This window comes from Oncorhynchus keta, chromosome 35 (genome assembly GCF_023373465.1).
Source record: "Oncorhynchus keta strain PuntledgeMale-10-30-2019 chromosome 35, Oket_V2, whole genome shotgun sequence".
In the NCBI taxonomy this organism is placed as follows: Eukaryota; Metazoa; Chordata; class Actinopteri; order Salmoniformes; family Salmonidae; genus Oncorhynchus; species Oncorhynchus keta.
In genome coordinates, this window is record NC_068455.1 from 46,447,990 (window position 1) to 46,464,266 (window position 16,277).

General features: G+C 42.0%; 1 protein-coding gene across 1 annotated transcript in view; it reads left to right on the forward strand.

The window, feature by feature from the left end:
• LOC118369133 (ALK tyrosine kinase receptor-like) overlaps positions 1–16,277 on the forward strand; it is a 592,945-nt gene that overhangs the window by 544,097 nt on the left and 32,571 nt on the right. The window contains exon 11 of the mRNA XM_035753612.2: positions 11,002–11,136. Coding sequence (XP_035609505.2) covers positions 11,002–11,136 — 135 coding nt within the window. The remainder of the gene's footprint in view (positions 1–11,001; positions 11,137–16,277) is intronic.

Consider the following 16,277-nt stretch of genomic DNA (forward strand, 5'->3'; position numbering starts at 1 on the left):
CACCCATACGTAGAATGTATGCACACATGACTGTAAGTCGCTTTGGATAAAAGCGTCAGCTAAATGGCATATATTATTATTATATTATTCTGACGTTTCACATTCTTAAAATAAAGTGGTGATCCTAACTGACCTAAGACAGGGAATTTTTACTGGGATTAACTGTCAGGAATTGTGAGAAAAAATGATTTTAAATATATTTGGCTAAGGTGTATGTAAACTTCTGACTTCAACTGTACATGAGTTCTGCCTCTCAGTCAAAGTTGCAGTGAGGTGTTTTATATGTAGACCACCACCCGGTAGATTGATTATGATATGGGCCAATATCAAAGGATTGGGATATTACATTTACAGAAACATAATCTTTTAAATATTGTAGTCAAAAATTGACTTTTTAAAGATTCATGCTAGTAATATCACATTACATTACACAACTACATCTTATTCATTCCTTTACACATGTGTGTATAATGTAGTTGTTTTGAAATTGTTAGATTACTTGTTAGATATTACTGCATGGTTGGAACTAGAAGCACAAGAATTTCGCTACACTCGCATTAACATCTGCTAACCATGTCTATGTTACCAATAACGTTTAACTTCTTGCGGCGACCCATCCCGGATCCGGTATCGTGACTACGGCTCAAGGTCATTACCATAATGCAAAATGCAAAAAAATATTCTTAGAAATATTTAACCTCCACACATTAACAAGTCAAATAGCTCAAATGAAAGATAAACACCTTCTTCATCTACCTAGCAAGTCAGATTTCTAAAATGTTTTACGGTGAAAACATAGCACATATTTATATTAGACCACCACCGAAACAAAAGACGAGAGGCAGCCATTTTGTCCCAGAAAATATAAAATTATAAAAGCAGGATTAAAAAATAAATCATTCACTAACCTTTTGAAAATCTTCATCAGATGACAGTAATAGTACATGTTACACAATACATTTATTTTTTTCAATAATATGCCATTTATATCCATAAATCTCTGTTTACAATGACGACATTTCAAAAAATGCTACTCAAATGTCCGGAGAGATGATGATAGCTCTGACAGATAACGTCAGATAACAAGCAATAAACATGACTAAATATACATGTTCTACATATAGTTACAAAGTTACACTTCTTCTTAATTTGATTTAATACATGTATATTTTGGTCATTTATCAGACACTCTTATCCAGAGCGACTCAGTCAGTGCAATCAACTAAGTTGGTAAGACAACCACATTTCACAGACATTGCAAGTAAAACTTTCCTTAAAAAACTATCAACAAAATATTAAGAAAAGATGACTGCAAGTGTTATTGCAAGAAAGAAAAGCACAAAAGCAACACAAAAAAAGCCAGATGGGTAAATAAGATCATTTTGGTCATAAAGTCACTCTCATCCAAAACTGAGATTTACATCATGATAGGAAAAAATGGTATGTCACACAAATAAGGGTACCATAACAGTTTTCCTTGGGTAGGGTTTATTTCAATCCTGCTCTCATGCCAATGTTCCCGTGCACAGAGAAAGGTCCATACAGAAATGGTTTGTCGAGATTGATGTGGAAGAACTTGACTGGCCTGCACAAAGCCCTTCCCTCAACCCCATCGAACACCTTTGAGATTCAATTTAACACCAACTGCCAGCCAGGCCTGATCGGCCAACATCAGTGCCCGGTCTTACTCTATTATTATCTTGTGACTGAATGGAAGCAAGTCCCGCAGCAATGTTCCAACATCTTTCCGGTGAATCATCTCCATTTTGATGTGAATGATTTTGGAATGAGATTTTCAACGAGCAGGTGTCCACATACTTTGGTCAAGTAGTGTATTTTAAAAGGTCAATAGCTCCAAATTTCAATTACTTAAAAACCTCAAACTCCTTATAAATTGTAAAATTTCATATACAAATACTGAACGCATTTAATGAGACAGCTAAAATATATATTGTCCAATTTACATTGTGTAATTTGTTGACAGTGTCTTACTAGCCCCAGGGATAGGCTATCCAATGTCAAACCAATTTTGCCACATTCCCACATGAGCCGGCTGAAGGTAATTGGCAAAAGAAGTTGGCTAGCACTAGCTTGCCTAGGTGACTTCAAGACACAAGACCTAGTTAAGCTGTTTCAAGTTATCTAAAAGGGTGTGTTCGTGTAATTGTGTACTGTTTTGACAGAGTGAATGTACAAACGTTTGCCACGTGCAAACACACAAACACAAGAGACACCCACATTAAGCCACCCCTCAAGACTTCGTTTGGCTTCGGCCTCTTAATTTATTGGCCTCGTTTTTTGGGGCTTCGGCCTCTTAATGACCAAGCCAAAAAAAACGAGGCCAATAATTAAGCATAAAATCACTATGTTTGTCACGCCTTGGTCGTTGTATTTTGTGTTTTCGTTATATTTTTGGTCAGGCCAGGGTGTGACATGGGTTTATGTTGTTGTATTTCGTATTGGGGTTTTTGTATTATTGGGATTGCAGCTGAGTAGGGGTGTTGTATGGGCTTGGCTGCCTGAGGCGGTTCTCAATCAGAGTCAGGTGATTCTCGTTGTCTCTGATTGGGAATCGTATTTAGGTAACCTGGTTTCGCTGTGTATTTTGTGGGTGATTGTTCCTGTCTCTGTGTAGTTTCACCAGATAGGCTGTAATAGGTTTCACGTTCCATTTGTTGTTTTCGTATTTCTGTAGTTATTTCATGTATCGCTATTTTCCTTTCATTAAAGACATGAGTAACCACAACGCTGCATTTCGGTCCGACTCTCATTCTACAAACGAAGAACGCCGTTACAGAATCACCCTACTCGGACCGAACAGCGTGTTAACAGGCAGCGACAGCTGGAGCAGAAAAAGGAGGACGTTATGGATAGCAGAGGCATGGAGTATACGACGTGGGAAGAAATCGACAGGTGGGCGGCCGACACAGAGAGAGTGCAGTAGCCCGCCTGGGATTCGCTGGAACAGTGCGAAGAGGGCTATAGGCGAATGGAGTCAAAAAAAAGACACGCCGGCTAAAGCGGAGAGGCGCTGGTATAAACAGGCAGCGACAGCTGGAGCAGCAAAAGGAGGATGAATTATTCGGAGAATGGACATGGGAAGACGTGTTGGATGGTAAAGGTTGTTACACTTGGGAGGAGATATTGGCCGGAAGAGATCGCCTCCCATGGGAACAGGTGGAGGCACTAAGGAGAGCAGAGGCAGCCGGAGATAGGAGCCGATGATACGAGGGAACACGGTTGGCAAGGAAGCCCGAAAAGCAGCCCAAAAAAAATATTGGGGGGGACTTAAAGGGAGTATGGCTATGCCAGGTAGGAGACCTGCGCAAAATCCCTGTGCTTACCGGTGGGCAAGAGAGACCGGGCAGACACCGTGTTATGCTATGGAGCGCACGGTGTTTCCAGTGCGAGTGCATAGCCCGGTGCGGCACATACCAGCCCTTCCTATTGGCCGGGCTAGAGGGGGCATCGAGCCAGGTAAGCTTGGGCAGGCTCGGTGCTCAAGAGCTCCAGTGCGCCTGCACGGTCCGGTCTATCCAGAGCCACCTCCACACACCAGTCCTCCGGTAGCAGCTCCCCGCACCAGGCTTCCTGTGCGTGTCCTCGATCCTGTAGCACCAGTTCCAGCACCACGCACCAGGCCTTCTGTGCGCCTCGCCTGTTCAGCACAGCCAGAGCCTTCCTTTCCTCCTGCGCTGTCGGAGTCTCTCGCCTGTTCAGCACAGCCAGAGCCTTCCTTCCCTCCTGCGCTACTGGAGTCTCCTGCCTGTTCAGTGCTATCAGAGCCTTCCTCCTCTACAGCGCTGCCGGAGCCTCCTGCCTGTTCGGAGCAGCCAGAGCTGTCAGTCTGCATGGAGCAGCCTGAGCTGCCAGTCTGCAGGGAGCTGTCAGCCTGCAAGGTGCTGTCAGTCTGCATGAAGCAGCCAGAGCTGTCAGTCTGTATGAAGCAGCCAGAGCTGCCAGTCTGCAAGGAGCTGCTAGTCTGCAAGGTGCTGCCAGCCTGCAAGGTGCTGCCAGCCTGCATGGAGCAATCAGAGCTGTCAGCCTGCATGGAGCAGTCAGAGCTGTCAGTCTGTATGAAGCAGCCAGAGCTGTCAGTCTGTATGAAGCAGCCAGAGATGTCAGTCTGTATGAAGCAGCCAGAGCTGTCAGTCTGCATGAAGCAGCCAGAGCTGCCAGTCTGCAAGGAGCTGTCAGTCTGCATAGAGCAGCTTGATCCGCCAGTCAGCCATGATCTTCCAGATCTGCCAGTCAACCAGTCTCTTCCAGATCTGCCAGTCAACCAGTCTCTTCCAGATCTGCCAGTCAACAAGTCTCTTCCAGATCTGCTAGTCAACCAGAATCTTCCAGATCCGCCAGCCAGCCAGGATCTACCGGAGCCTACTACCTGCCTGAGCTTCATCTCAGTACTGGGCTTCCTCTCAGTACTGGGCTTCCTCTCAGTACTGGGCTTCCCCTCAGTTCCGGGCTGCCCCTCAGTTCCGGGCTGCCCCTCAGTCCCGAGCTGCCCCTCAGTCCCGAGCTGCCCCTCAGTCCCGAGCTGCCCCTCAGTCCCGAGGTGCCCCTCAGCCCCGAGCTTCCTCAGTCCCGAGCTGCCCCTCAGTCCCGAGCTGCCCCTCATTCCCGAGCTGCCCCTCAGTCCCGAGCTGCCCCTCAGTCCCGAGCTGCCCCTCAGTCACGAGCTGTCCCTCAGTCACGAGCTGCTCCTCAGTTCAGTGGGGTTCTGGGTGAGGACTATTAGGCCATGGTCGGCGGCGAGGGTGGATTATCCCAGGACGCGAAGGGGAGGAACTAGGACATTAATGGAGTGGGGTCCACGTCCCGAGCCGGAACCGCCACCATGGACAGACGCCCACCCGGACCCTCCCTATGGTTTTTTTTTTTTGGGGGGTTCTGTCACGCCTTGGTCATTGTATTTTGTGTTTTCGTTATATTTTTGGTCAGGCCAGGGTGTGACATGGGTTTATGTTGTTGTATTTCGTATTGGGGTTTTTTATATTGGGATTGGGATAGGGGTGTTGTATGGGCTTGGTTCTCAATCAGAGTCAGGTGATTCTCGTTGTCTCTGATTGGGAACCGTATTTAGGTAACCTGGTTTCGCTGTGTATTTTGTGGGTGATTGTTCCTGTCTCTGTGTAGTTTCACCAGATAGGCTGTAATAGGTTTCACGTTCCGTTTGTTGTTTTCGTATTTCTATAGTTATTTCATGTATCGCTTTTTTCCTTTCATTAAAGACATGAGTAACCACCACGCTGCATTTCGGTCCGACTCTCATTCTACAAACGAAGAACGCCGTTACAATGTTGTCAATATTACTAAAAATATTATCTTAAATATTAACTGTTTGTGTTGACCTGACAATCAAAATTTATGTCTTTCCCATTTTTTCCATCAGGGTTTGGGTCTTGAGTAGAATTTTACAGTCAGTGCATGGCTAAGACCGAAAGGCATGTACTGTACTCGAAGCGGTACGTACCGCACACAGCCATGGCAGGAGCCCCTTGCCATATTATGATGAACAAGAGCAGTTCAGCTCGAGGAGGTAGTGATGGCAGAGCCAGGTCAGGGGAACCGAGGGGGAGGGTGTTTTTAGGAGATTATTAAAGAGACAAAAATGAAAGGTAGACATTTTTTACAATGTCCCATAATGCCTGTGGAACTATGCGTGGAGGAAAAAGTGGATTATCTGGTTTTTTGGCGAGCTGGCAAGAGCTGGCAAGCCGACATGATGTGGTGAACAAATGGGGCCTGTCATCATAATTAAGAAACATGCAGTTGGCTCTCAACTTGATATTCAGATGAGCTAGTCCCAAACAGAGTCCTCAATGCATTTTCCAGAGATGGATAGATTATGTATCTGGAACAGAAAGGCGCTGTTCTTTCAGAAGCTGCTCTGTGGTAAGTAATACAAAGGACCATCTTTAAAGGAAGTTGTCTAAATTAGTGGCATTATGTTGGAAGAAAGGGCCAGCCCTACTTCATTCTTCATTTTAAAAGGCAACTGATTGACCATCTTGAGCCAAAGCAGAACATGTTTTGAAATCATAAGCTCGTTCCAGTTTTTAAATGCAAGACATTTAATATAGAACAAAATGCCCACTACTCTAGCAGTGGCTTCACTGCTAGAAGAAAAGGCGTGAAATAGAACCAAAAAGGTTCTCGGGCTAGCTTCATATAGGGCCCTGCAAAAGGCTCTATCTAGACCTGCAAAGCACCCTTTTTTTGGTGAGTTGATGACTATGGACACTGGTCTCCTGAAAGACAATCAATCAAGTTTATTTATTATGTGCTTTTTACAGCAGTTGTCACAAAGTGCTTATACAGAAACCCTGCATAAAACCCCAACAAGTAAGCAATGCAGCTATAGAAACACGGTGGCTAGGAAATACTCCCTAGAAAGCCAGGAACCTAGGAAGAAACCTAGAGAGGAGCCAGGCTCTGATGGGTGGTCAGTCCTCTTCTGACTCTGCCTGATAAAGATTATAAGAGTACATGGTCATTAAGGCCAGATCATTCTTCAAGTTGTTCTGACCTTCATGGATGAACAGCAGGGTCGTCAAATAATAACCACATACAGTGGCAAGAAAAAGTATGTGAACCCTTTGGAATTACCTGGATTTCTGCATACATTTGTCATAAAATTTGATCTGATCTTGATCTAAGTCACAACAATGGACAAACACAGTGTGCTTACAAAAGTATCTCTAAAAGCCTTGATGTTCATCAGTCCTTGGTAAGACAAATTGTCTATAAATTGAGAAAGTTCAGCACTGTTGCTACTCTCCCTAGGAGTGGCCGTCTTGCAAAGTTGACTGCAAGAGCACAGTGCTCAATGAGGTTAAGAAGAATCCTAGTGTCAGCTAGTCTTACAGAAATCTTTGAAACATGCTAACATCTCTGTTGACAAGTCTACCATACGTAAAACACTAAACAACAATGGTGTTCATGGGAGGACACCACGGAAGAACCGATTGCTGTCCAAAAACAACATTGCTGCATGTCTGAAGTTCGCAAAAGAGCACCTGGATGTTCCACAGTGCTACTGGCAAAATATTCTCGGGACAGATGAAACTAAAGGTTAAGTTCTTTGGAAGGAACACACAACACTATGTGTGGAGAAAAAAAAGAACAGCACACCAACATCAAAAACCTAATCCCAACTGTAAAGTATGGTGGAGGGAGTGTCATGGTTTGGGACTGCTTTCCCGCCTCAGGGCCTGGACAGCTTGCTATCGTCTACAGAAAAATGAATTCCCAAGTTTATCAAGACATTTTGCAGGAGAATATAAGGCTATCTGTCCACCAATTGTAGCTCAACAGAAGTTGGGTGATGCAACAGGACAACGACCCAAAACACAGAAGAAAAATCAACAACAGGATGTCTTCAACAGAAGGAAATATGCCTTCTGGAGTGGCTCAGTCAGATTCCTGACCTCCACCCAATTGAGATGCTGTGGCATGACCTCAAGAGAGCTGTTCGACACCAGACATCCAAAGAATATTTCTGTACTGAAACAGTTTTGTAAAGAGGAATGGTCCAAAATTCTACTTGACCGGTGTGCAGGTCTGATTCGCAACTACAGAAAATGTTTGGTTGAGGTTATTGCTTCTAAATGAGGGTCAACCAGTTATTAAATCCAAGGGTTCACATACGTTTTCCACTCTGTGAATATTTATACTGTGTGTTCAATAAAGACTTTTTGTTTGTGTGTTATTAGTTTAAGCAGACTGTGTTTGTCTATTGTTGTGACTTAGATGAAGATCAAATGTAATGACAAATTTATGCAAAAAAATTCCAAAGGGTTCATTAACTTTTTCTTGCCACTGTAGGTTATAGAGGGTGCAACAGGTCAGCACTTCAGGAGAAAATGTCAGTTGGCATTTCATGCTATAGCTGAGCATTCAGAGGGTGACAGACAGACAGACAGACAGACAGACAGACAGACAGACAGACAGACAGACAGACAGACAGACAGACAGACAGACAGACAGACAGACAGACAGACAGACAGACAGACAGACAGACAGACAGACGCATGCACCCACGCATGCTTGCACACACACACACATTTACACTGGCCTGGGAAGAGCTGCAGTGGACAGGTGAGGGGGAGCGCATGTGGAAGCTTGCACTGCTTCATTTATCAATTTAATTCATTCATTGAATTAAACTATTTCCTGAAGCCTCAAGCCTCCTGCCATCCAGGAGCAGACAGTGCTGCTACTCGCTGTTTATCATCTATTATCTATGCATAGTCACTTTACCCTACATGTACATATTACCTCAATAACCTCGACTAACTAGTAGCCCCGCACATTAACTTGGTACCGGTACCCCCTCTATATAGCTTAGTTATTGTTATTTTATTGTTGCTCTTTTATTTTTTACTTTAGTTAATTTAGTAAATATTCTTAAATTACAATTATTTTTCTTAAAACTGCATTGTTGGTTAACTTCTTGCGTCGAGCCATCCCGGATCCGGGATCGTGAATACAGCCTCAAGCTCATTACCATAACGCAATGTTAACTATTCATGAAAATCGCAAATGAAATGAAATTAATCTATTTGCTCTCAAGCTTAGCCTTTTGTTAACAACACTGTCATCTCAGATTTTCAAAATATGCTTCTCAACCATAGCAAACTAGCATTTAGCATTTAGCGTTAGCATTTAGCATTAGCATTTAGCGTTAGCATTCAGCAGGCAACATTTTCACAAAAACCAGCAAAAACATTCAATAAATCATTTACCTTTGAAGAACTTCGGATGTTTTCAATGAGGAGACTCTCAGTTAAATAGCAAATGTTCAGTTTTCCTGAAAGATTAGTTGTGCAGGAGAAATCGGTCCGTTTTCTGCGTCTTGTTTGGCTACCAAAAAAAAAAGAAAATTCATTCATCCAAACGCCAAACTTTCTTCCACATTAATTCCATAATATCGACTGAAACATGGTAAACGTTGTTTAGAATCAATCCTCAAGGAGTTTTTCACATATCTCTTCATGATATATCATTCCTGGAAGTCTCTTCTCTCTCTCAATCACATGGATGAATGCGAGCAGCTTGGAGATTACGCAACAATTTCAACAAAGGACACCGGGCGGACACCTGGTAAATGTAGTCTCTTATGGCCAATCTTCCAATGATATGCCTACAAATACGTCACAATGCTGCAGACAACTTGGAGAAACCATAGAAAGGGCAGGCTATAATTTGTGGCGCTTTCACAGCCATATAAGGAGACAATGGAAAACAGAGCCTCAAAAATCCTGCTCATTTCCTGTTTGAAGTTGCATCTTGGTTTCGCCTGTAAGATCAGTTCTGGGGCACCCACAGATAATATCTTTGCAGTTTTGAAAACGTCAGAGTGTTTTCTTTCCAAAGCTGGCAATTATATGCATAGTCGAGCATCTTTTTGTGACAAAATATTGCGCTTAAAACGGGCACGTTTTTTTATCCAATAATGAAATTAGCGCCCCCATAGCTTCAACTGGTTAAGGGCTTGTAAGTAAGCATTTCACGGTAAGGTCTACAACTATTGTATTCTGCGCATGTGACAAATAAAATGTCATTTGACAATTTACAGGACATTTGTCTACTAACTGAGTTTTTTTTATTTCTGATCATGGTCAAACAACATTTTGTGGCTTTTCAGTGGAAATTATCGGATTTGAGAGAAATGTGTAAAGGTGAGACATCCGGAATGCTCATGAAATTCTAATTTAGACATCCGACAGTCCATTTAATGGCCAAAATGTCACATTTGCTCAAAGAGTATGTTCACATGTGAGTGACAAAGGCAGGTATGATATAACCTGGCTATTAACATTTGAATGGATCTCACGTGGATATGACAAGGATTCCGACAATAGTCTGACGCAGTCGCACAACTGACACTGACATTGTGTTCTTGGGAGCTGTTCTTCAAACTTTTTTAATGGAGAATTTCAATGGTTTAGAACACTATTAACCACATTGGTTTACACTGCTGGTAACAATACCGTGAAATTGCAATCACTATATCAGCATTTTGATAGTGACTCAATGATCATACGTTTTTTTTAACCTTTTTTGTATGGTTGGTTCGTATAATTTCTTGAGGAACATCAAAACTCTTACAATCAGATTGGCTATTTCTATCTTGCCTTTCCAGTTTCTCTGCTGCTGATTGGGGAACAGACCATTCAGAGACGGGGATTTACACCTGGCCCTTGCAGCTGATTATTGGGAAGAGTGTTATTCTTTTTCCCACTGCACCCTAGTCTGTGTGGGTTTTAACCAGAAGTCCAGTATGCAGAAGTCCAGTATGCAGTCCCATATCATCATAGCCCTCCTCACAGGCCCAATTCATAGCCTCTGCAAGGTCTAGTACTTAATGTCCAGAGTAGCAATACCTAATCAACATCCCTTTTACCTGGGATATGTATTTCTAGGTTAGAAATTGAGGGGGAAAAGATCAAGGCACTTGTGAGCTTTATGATCTAATGCCTTGGGGTAGGTTGAGGTGGTTGGTCTGTCTATATGCTTTATTGGGTTGAGCTGGTGGTATGAAAGCCCCGGATCCAATGTACTTACCCACCTAGGGATGAAGGAAGATGGGAAGGTGTTGGATTTAAGCACCCCCAACCTTTCCCACCACCACCACCACTATATCCAACTCTATTGGTCTTGAGGAAAGAGTGCCCCCTATTGGACAAACCAACACCATGCAACTTCAGATTGGGTTATCCAGCCAAGTATTCACCAAGCTTAAACCTGGACCATGTTCATTAGGGCTCAAAACTACAAATGTTTAAAATGTTTAACAACGGAAATGAAAATGAGTGTTTCTTATTGGACAAGTACAGGTAGTCCTCATCTGTCTCAGTTTGCTTTCTTTGGTTTATGGTCACTAATGAACACAACCCTGCTTATCTCCAATTGTTTGGAAATTAAGAGAGCTGTGCAAAGGCATGGTAAGCAAAGAATGTCACTAAGTTGTTATTTGTCTGTTTTTCCCCTCAGCCAATGGTGAATTTCCTCCAACGGTAACCGGCACCACTAAACTGCCATTGAAACCAACCAACCAGAACATTAAAACAACCACCCCGTCCAATGGAAACTCAAGAACATTGTCAGACCTTCCTACTCCAACTGACTGTAAGTGTCCATCTGTTGTCGTATAGTTGTGAGTGTCTCAGGCGTAGGCGCTGTATTTGTAATATACAGAAAAGCAGTCTGAGACGGAAGATTATACATTTTTATCTCTGAATGTCAAATTAGAACAATGTTCTCCACTCCCACACATAAAGACACTCTCTCCTCTCTCCATTCTCCTCTCTTGACACGCACATTAACACGCAACCTAACACACAGACCCACACACAGTTACCCAGGCAGTCTATTTACACTCACTCCACACATATTATAAAAAAGGCACACTTGCTTTTACCTCAAATAAAGTAAGTGCGCCACCTACCGGATTCATCCATAACCACGTGTGTAATGGTAGGTCTCATTTATGGATCAAATGGAGCAGGACGGACAGTTTTGAAGTGCAAAACACTCCAATTTGCCTCCAGAGAATGTCAATGTAGCTCGTTTCACCGAGTTGACATTTTCCACCTTAGATTCTTCCAACCTCTACTGCATAAATTAACATTGTAAGCTGGAATTGGCTCCTTTTAGAGAACTAGAGAAATTTTAAACAGCACGCAACAATGATTGACGTTTTCCAGGAGTATAGTCAAGGTAATCGTGTATTTTGACTCGTTGGTTTATCTTCGGGACTTACAGTACCTGTCAAAAGTTTGGACACACATACTCATTCAAGGTTTTTCTTTATTTGTACTATTTTCTACATTGCAGCTTTCCATTTTAAAAGAGTCTTACAGTAGTTGAGCGGCACAATTTATTCATACTTGCTGTACAAAATTGGTTAATTGTTTTGACTTTATTATGTACACCTTGGGCAATGGACATTTACGAGAATGGACATTTACATAATGTTCAGCTATAAATGTATTCTGTAGATAAAATAGGACTGTCGGATAGATCTAAATAGTATAGGTGAAAACCTATAGGACGGTAGCTCTTCTGGAACAGGGTTAGAGAGTCCTGGTATAGGTGATTGTGTGTGCTTATTTCATTCTATTTCTATCTTCATGAATTCAGTTCTAGATAGAACCCTGACATTTGTTGAAGGCAGCCAATCCAGTAGTTTCTGAAAAGTAGTCACTTTCTGAGATCTGTATTCAAGTAGTTTTGAAAAGTAATGTTTTTTGGGGATATGTAAACAAATATTTGTAGTCACCTCCAAAGTAACTATTTGTTCCCTCAAAAAAATAGTTACTTTCCACAAAGCATAGTTAAAATGATAGTTATTCCAGGTCTGTACCGTACGGTGATTGTTTTCAATTAAAATGGTCAAAAATAAACAAAATGTGTTCTTAGCAAATAGTAATTTCTGAAGCAAGAATTTTGTTAGGACTGACTCGGAGTGGTTTAGTGGGGAGGGGAAAACATAAAACTAGCTCTTACTGGCAGAGAGGCTTGGAATTCTCTTTATTACTGGTCTATTAACTAATATTAACTAATATTGAGTTGCACTCCCTTTTGCCCTCAGAACAGCCACAATTCGTCAGGGCAAGGTAGTCTACAAGGTGTTTAAAACGTTCCACAGGAACGCTGGTCCATGTTGACTCCAATTCTTCCCACAGTTGTGTCATGTTGGCTGGATGTCTTTTGGGTGGTGGACCCTTCTTGATACACATGGGAAACTGTTTAGTGTGAAAAACCCAGCAGCTTTGCAGTTCTTGACACAAACCATTGCTCCTGGCACCTACTACCAGATCCCATTCAAAGGTACTTAAATCTTTTGTCTTGACCATTCAATGGCACACATACACAATCTATGTCTCAATGGTCTCAAGGCTTAAAAAATCCTGCCTTCTCCCCTTCATCTCCACTGATTGAAGTGGATTTAGTAACATCAATATGGAATCATAGCTTTCACCTGGATTCACCTGGTCAGTCTATGCCATGGAAAGGGCAGGTGTTTTTAATGTTTTGTATACTCAGTGTATATAAAACACACAGAAATCCAGTTTTTGACTCCACTGGGCCTTTAACATAGACAGGTTGGTTGTTTAGCAACAAATCCGACGTGTGCTTAACTATGGGGCAAAACAGACACGGTTGGCTTAGATTGTTGACAACATATAAGCTATATTTAGTTTCCAATGTTTACTGAAAACAATAATACATTTTCACAATGAGCACTTGTTGTTGCTCAAATACATTGTTAAAGTTGTTCATTTCCAGTGGATTTTAGCTATTATTCTGGGCCTAAAATATTATTTTTTAACCACCAGCCACTGTGGCAGGTAGATTATAAAATCTACCAGCCACTCAGATTTTTTACTTGCCAAAACAAAATTATGAGCATGCTTTGTAATGTTTCTAAAACAATAAATGTATTACAAGTAAGAAGTAATGTAGTATATTATTTCATTTTTGGGGACCTGAATCTTTTAACCAAAATATCACAGATGAAACCAATGCCCCTTTAAGGACTGGTAACGTGACTCCTCGTGTTTGTGCCTGTGAGATTGAGAGTTTGACTAGTAGCAGAGTTGTCTTCTCTTCCCTAGCAGTTGAAACTCAAACATTGAAAAACAACCTAGCTTGTGAACAAAACAATGTAAATAGCCAAGAAACACAAGGACAAAGTCTCACTTCAGTAGACTTTTGTTTCAAGTAAATTAGACCAACTTTTATGCCTGTGCACAGCTCTTCTAAAAATGTTCTCTCACTCAGATCTTTGGGTGGGCACAGTCCCCAGCCAGGTGGTATTTTAGCAAAAGGTGGGATAAGCTATATAGGTGTCTACATACTTTTGGTCATGTAGTGTAGGTTTGAAGTCCTGGAGTGGGGGGAATGTTTGTTGTGTGTGGGTGAATGCGACTTTGAGTCTGGAGTGAAGAAGTTTGTTTGTGTCTGAGAGGGTGCTGATGAGAGGTATAATCTGGAGTTCTGTCTCTGTTGGGGGGATGGGCACAGGGGGTCAGGGAAAGGTTTGAGGGTGGAGGGCGGGGATGGGGATAGGGATACGAACTCAGATTAGGGAAAGGGTTAAGGTGTGGGCTGTTCGCCCAGGTCATGATTCAGTGCCAGGGTTCTGCAGGGAGAGTTATGGAGGTTAAGGTTAGGCTTAGGGTTAGGGTTACAATTAGGGTTAGGTTTAGGGTTAATAATGTTAGGGGTTTGGGGTTATGGTTATGTTAAGGGTTAGGGTTAGAGAAAGTAGGGTTTTTACTTGGAATCAATTGTTTGGTCCCCAGGGCTCTGCAAAGACCTTTCTCAGAACAGGTGCCCAAAATGAAAAAAGAGCACCCCTGACCTTGAATTGTTTTAGCGACTTTCATAATTCATATCTCGAAATTCATAACATACTAACTGCCTATAGTTAATATTTTCGTTGTTGTTGCATATGCCTATTTTTCCTGCAACAACACACTCATTAACAAGCTAGTTACATTGTCTCCTAATGACATTATTGACATTGAGAAAAAAGGGTAGACCATCATTGACATTGATGAATCACGTACATTTGGTAGTTAACTAGCTAAAAAAAATGTTTTACTGATTGTAATTAATCTTCAATGGTCTTAAATAATAACTTTATAATATTCATAATCTTCGAAATCATGATATATGGCTGGCTGGCTTAGTGTGAATATTTTTGTATATGGCGTTAATTAAGCTAGAGTCTAGACTATCTGTGCATAATTTGTCAATTGGGAGGTGCCAGAACAAAAGGTGAGCACGAGATAGGGGTGACTGAACACATGAGATGAAAAAATAAAAACATGTTTATAATAAAGCATTGCATGCATATCAGCACATGTGCATATTGGCATAGAGCAGTAGAGAAGAAGAGTTTACAGAAGTCACACATGTGCCGAGGTCGGGGACGAATGTGGCCTTTTATAAACGCATTTCATGCAATTCCACATAATTTTACATGACTGAAGACTTTGGCATAATCTAACCCACAAACAATCGAAATGACAGGCTAATTTGGCACTGACAGACTGAGAATCTGAGACACAACATATTGTACAATATGAGTAGGAAATTATAGTCCTAAAAAAGCTCAATGATGCAATGCGTTCATGTTAAAAGCCTACCTCTCTCTTGTTTTACTTTGTATAAGGCTATTTTAAAGTTGATCAAACAAATATTACGATAGCCTACAGAAGCAGACAGATTAGTCTTCTCTTTTCAGCGGGAGCCATTTGCTTTCCAACCTGTGTTGTCCCACGGTGGTATTTGAAATATTTTGAAAGTTCTGTTTCATCTGCATGCTGTTCACTGAGAGGGCTACACAATCCACAGCTAGGCACATTTTTTAAAGAAGCTATAGATCCTTTGTAGGCCTACACATGGTGTAGAGGACTATTCTGAATTGAGGGCAGTGGGTTCAGAACAACAACAAAAAAACATGTGAGGGCAAAGGGGCAGGTGCTCAGGCACAGGTAGACCCCTATCTGTGCATGTGCCAGTTTGTCCCCGCAAGGACAGTAAAAACCAGTGTGTGTGTGTGTGTGTGAGAGAGAGAGAAAGAGAGAGGGTGTTCATGTGTGTGTGAGAAGGTGTGCATGTAGTGTGTGTAGGACTGGCCATTTCTGTGGCATACATGTGTTTGACAACAGCTGAATAAACGCAACTGCGCATTAGATGACGCATTCTCAGTATGGATCAAATTGTATTTGTCACATGCGCCAAAAACAACAGGTTTAGTAGACCTTACAGTGAAATTGTCATGTGTGCTCCCTCTCCGGCCTCTAGGTCATCAGGCTGCTCATTATCCCGCACACCTGTGTCCATCTTCACACGCACCAGCGCCTCATGACACTCACCTGGACTCCATCACCTCCTTGATTACCTTCCCTATATATGTCACACCCTTTGGTTCCTTCCCCAGGTGTTATTATTTCAAGTTGGTGCGTTGTTTGTGTTTCTTGTTTTGCTCATTTATTGGTTAAATGTATTCACTCCCTGAACTTGCTTCCCAACTTTCAGCGTACATCGTTACAGAAATGCTTACTTACGAGCCCATAACCAACAATGCCATTTTAAGAAAATTAAGTGTTAAGTAAAAATAGATAAGGAAAAAATAATTAACAAAAAATTAAAGAGCAGTAGTAAAATGACAGTAACGAGGCTATATACAGGGGGTAACGGTACAGAGTCAATGTGTGGGAGCACTGGTTAGTCAAGGTTATTGAGGTAAAATG